We start from the raw sequence: 3885 nt of genomic DNA on the forward strand, positions 1-3885 counted from the left end.
TCAGCAAGCCTTATCCGCACAGGTACACATGAGAGCCAGCCCGGGTCAGGAGCTACGTACTGGTACCGCACTTCATGCCCTCTGCCGCTCGGCACGTAGAGAGAAGTTGGAGCACTGCACACCTCAAACACTCCCCTGTGGTTCAGTGAAAGGAAGTGGAGAAATCCAAGCTAGAGGAGAAAGCAGCTGGACAGTGTGATTAAGCAGATGACATCTAAAGGACACGCAGCGGAAGAAACCATTTGTTTTTTTCCACCGTGTTTAAGGCATCTTTCCACTCTCGGGAACTCTGCGTGCAGGCCGACTGCTGCGAAGTTGCCTTCAGACACTCTGCTTCGGCCTGAGGACGATGAGTAGGAACCACGGAGGCGGCTCTGGCAGCATGGCCGCGTAGCAGCCGGGTCAGCTGCCCTGCCTTGGTGGGGTGCAGTGCAAGCAGGCAGCTCCACGAGAGGCCACGGACGTGGTGCCCAGCACACACCGTTTCCTCAGGGTCTCCTCCTCAGGCAGCGCTGGCACCAGGACTCTAGGCAGGGCTACCGTGGCTCACAACCGCAAGCCTCTGCTCCTCACCATCACATGTGGTAAGAGACCTCCGAGAAGCATGTGAAAATTGGTTTTATGCACTCGTATGACACGCAGGACAACAGTTCAGGAGATAAGCCAGGTCACTAGCACAGCCACAACTGTTCTGCAGTAACCAAACAGCTTAGTCTGCCCCACTACAAAGCAAGAGGAGACATTTCACCCACAAGTCGGCTACAGCTGTACGTACCTTTTTAAGGGGAACTGTGCTTCTGAACCAGTTATAGTCAGGAGAGACTTTAATCTCTCCCATGATGTTTAGAAAAAACTCAGTTTAGGTCAGCCTGAAAAAAAAAGACGGATGAAGTTAGATAGCAATCCAATAGCTTTACCGTAGGCAGCACTCAAAAGCTGTGCCATGTACATAAAGCATTTGCAGGGTAGGTTTGCTCTTATCAGTTGATTATACTACCTCTGACTCACGCCAAGTTTACTTATCCTCAGTTTTCATCACAAACCATTTCATTATTCTCCCAAGAGGCAGTCACCTGACTGCCTTACTGTACCAGCCTAATTATGAATTATGATGCTTTTGTAACAGCATTCCCATGTAACAGTTGTAGCAAAAGAGAATTGCGTTGCAGGCTGTAAGTGGCTTAAAAAGCTAAAGCATGTTTTTGATTTGTTTTTAATTTAAAGCACTCCAAATTTATATCTAATAAATATTCATACAATTCACTCAGCAGTCCAGACAATAGATTTACATTATTTCATTAACTTACTGTCTAAGTATACAGACCATATTCTTGCATCTCATCAGTATAACTGACCCAAAGGAGTCCCAAAGCACATTGGGAACGTCAACTGATCTGAGGCTTAATTTACAGAAAAGCCTTGAAGTTTTAATTCTATCCACACAGAAGCTGACTCTTGTCAGGAGTTACCAACAAAGATATCTTTGAAGCACACAAATTAATACAGAACAAATTGATTCAGAGTTGGGCCCACAAAAATGCCACTAATTCACTCTGAAGTCAGAATGTCCTAGCGTATATAATGAAAGCATCTTATAAGACTCCATTAATTTGTAATAAACACTTAGGTAACTTCTAGATTTAACTTTTTTAAAAGCAGTGAGAGACTATTAGCTTCCATTCATACAACACATTGTATCAAACAGTTTTGAAGCTTGCAGACTCAATACCTTTACCCTGAAAGCCAACTGCCTCAGGAGATTATTTTCATGCATTCACAGTGCTATGCACAATAAAACAAAGCAACTTTTGCTCTCGTTACTTAACAGTTGCCAAAGACAAATCAACAGGTTTTGTTTCTTCATTCTTCATAAAATAAAACCTCAGTATGTTCTGTGAGTCATTCCAATTAATTTCTCCCTGCAGAAAAGCTGCTGGTGTGTAGGTTTAACTAGCTTATTAGGTTACAGCTGGATTAACAGTATTTCCAATTTCCTCATCTTTCAGTCTTCATTTGCCATTTTCCAAGTACAGAAAACAGGAATTTTAAAAGGGAAAGTACTTTCTAAATTGCAAGACATCACACATCTTCCACAGAGCATGTGATACACTTCTCACTTCTAACAAGGGTTTCAGATGTAGGAAATTCAGCTGCGTGGCCATTGTTTCAATTTTGTGTAGCTTCCTTTCGGTGCTTACATCAACTATTCTGCTCTTTGTCATAGCCTGGTAGCACATAACATTACAGTGTGGGTAAAAAAATATCTGTTCCACCAGCCTGCAAGGCAAAGGGGGACAGGTGGTCATTAGAGAAAAGAAAGCAGTTCAGAATACTGATTCCTTTCCATGACCACACATCAACTAGTTTTCAAAAAGCTATTCAGCAAATCAAAGTGTGACAAAATTCTGGGAGAAATAAATTACAGAAAATGCCTTAAACCACCACATTCTCTTTGAGTATTATATTACAGCAGGACCAAGAAACACAGGTCACGGTAAGGCCTCACTACACTAAGCACTGTGTGAACAGATGCGCAGGACAGGAAGATTTTCTGCTAATAATTCTGGTTGCCATAAAGGGTCAGCAATCTCTTCCTGCTGTGATTACCTCCCTTCTTCTGCCACCTCAGTCTTTCAGCACCGTTAAGCTAATTTGTGGGCTGGCACATCACTTGGGAGCACAAAGCTGTCTATCATTAGACTAGGAAAGGAACAGGCATGGATGCAGATGAACTTCATCCTGTCAGCGTACCTCAGCTTGCAGCAGAGCAGGCTAAGAGTCCATCTGAAGCCTAAATCTCGAGTTTCCCAGTTCACCTGCTACCACTTGTGGAAGCAAATCACTGGTCACCAGGATCTGGGCTGATTTCTGCCAGCTCCTTTCTTGTAAAGGTGCATCTGCGACCTCCACTCCTAAGGACTGCTCCTCTTTTAAAGCAAGAGTAAACAGTTTTTCTTTGATTATGGACATTTTTGCTGAAGTCAATGTCCTATTACTGAAGTATTTTTTCCCTTGGCAGAGAAAAGCAGCATTACCTTTGCACACACAAATATTTGTGTCAACAATGACTATGTGCTCTTCCAGCCACAGAAAAGCTGAACCGTGAACCTGAAACAGGGAACCAGCCACCAAAGGTAACTCAAATCACAAACGAGGAACCTTACGCTGTTCGTGACCAGCTTCTAAAGACCCAAGTTTCATTTTTAGTAAAACCAAGCAACCTGAAGAACTCAAACCTCTTAAAAACAATTCCTCTAAAGGAAGAATCAGCTATGGATGTGTTTAGAGCACTCAATAATATTCTCGTTGTGAGTTATTCCCACTACACAAGTAACACTTGCCATTCATTACCGATTTAGAAGGACTTTGATCCTGCCACTAGAGAGGAAACCCCTGTCAGAGTGGATCAGATGATCCTCTCCCCCATGCCCTGTCTGCGTGAGCCAGGGCTGCCGCGCAGCCGCTCTCCCACTGCGCTGGCCGCGCAGCACCCACTCCCACGGGCCAAGAGACCTGAATCAGCAACATCAGCACCAAAAGCCGACAGTGACTGCAGGCAAACACCAGGAGATGCAGGGAAGATGCCAGGACTACCTGTGCTTTATGAAGGCCAAACGCAGGCAATGGAGAAGAGTCACAGACAACTGGGTCACAGCAGCAGGCGCCTTCCCCTCTTCCCCAGTGTTCTTCCCACCGCCCCCAACCCCTGCTCTATGCCCCCTCCTCAACCACAGCTGGGTCCCCCAGCTTTGCAGGGAGAAGGAAGCAAAATCCCTCTCAGCACCCCCATCCCAGGCCTTCCCCTCCGCAGCACAGGCTGAGGCAGTTTCTTCCCCTGAGAGCCCCTCCCAGGAAGATGAACCCCCAGGGCAGGGCACGGCTTTA

General features: G+C 45.4%; 1 protein-coding gene across 3 annotated transcripts in view; it reads right to left on the reverse strand.

Moving 5' to 3' along the window:
* Window positions 1–872, reverse strand: part of SPG21 (spastic paraplegia 21 (autosomal recessive, Mast syndrome)) — an 8594-nt gene extending 7722 nt beyond the window's left edge. For 2 of the 3 annotated variants that reach the window (XM_009709483.1, XM_009709485.1), the window contains exon 1: window positions 776–872. In XM_009709483.1, coding sequence (XP_009707785.1) covers window positions 776–838 — 63 coding nt within the window. In that variant the 5' untranslated portion in view covers window positions 839–872. The remainder of the gene's footprint in view (window positions 1–775) is intronic. The other variant, XM_009709484.1, reaches the window with a different exon arrangement.
* Window positions 873–3885: the final 3013 nt, after the last annotated feature.

Source organism: Cariama cristata, unplaced genomic scaffold (genome assembly GCF_000690535.1).
Source record: "Cariama cristata isolate BGI_N322 unplaced genomic scaffold, ASM69053v1 scaffold17441, whole genome shotgun sequence".
NCBI lineage: Eukaryota > Metazoa > Chordata > Aves > Cariamiformes > Cariamidae > Cariama > Cariama cristata.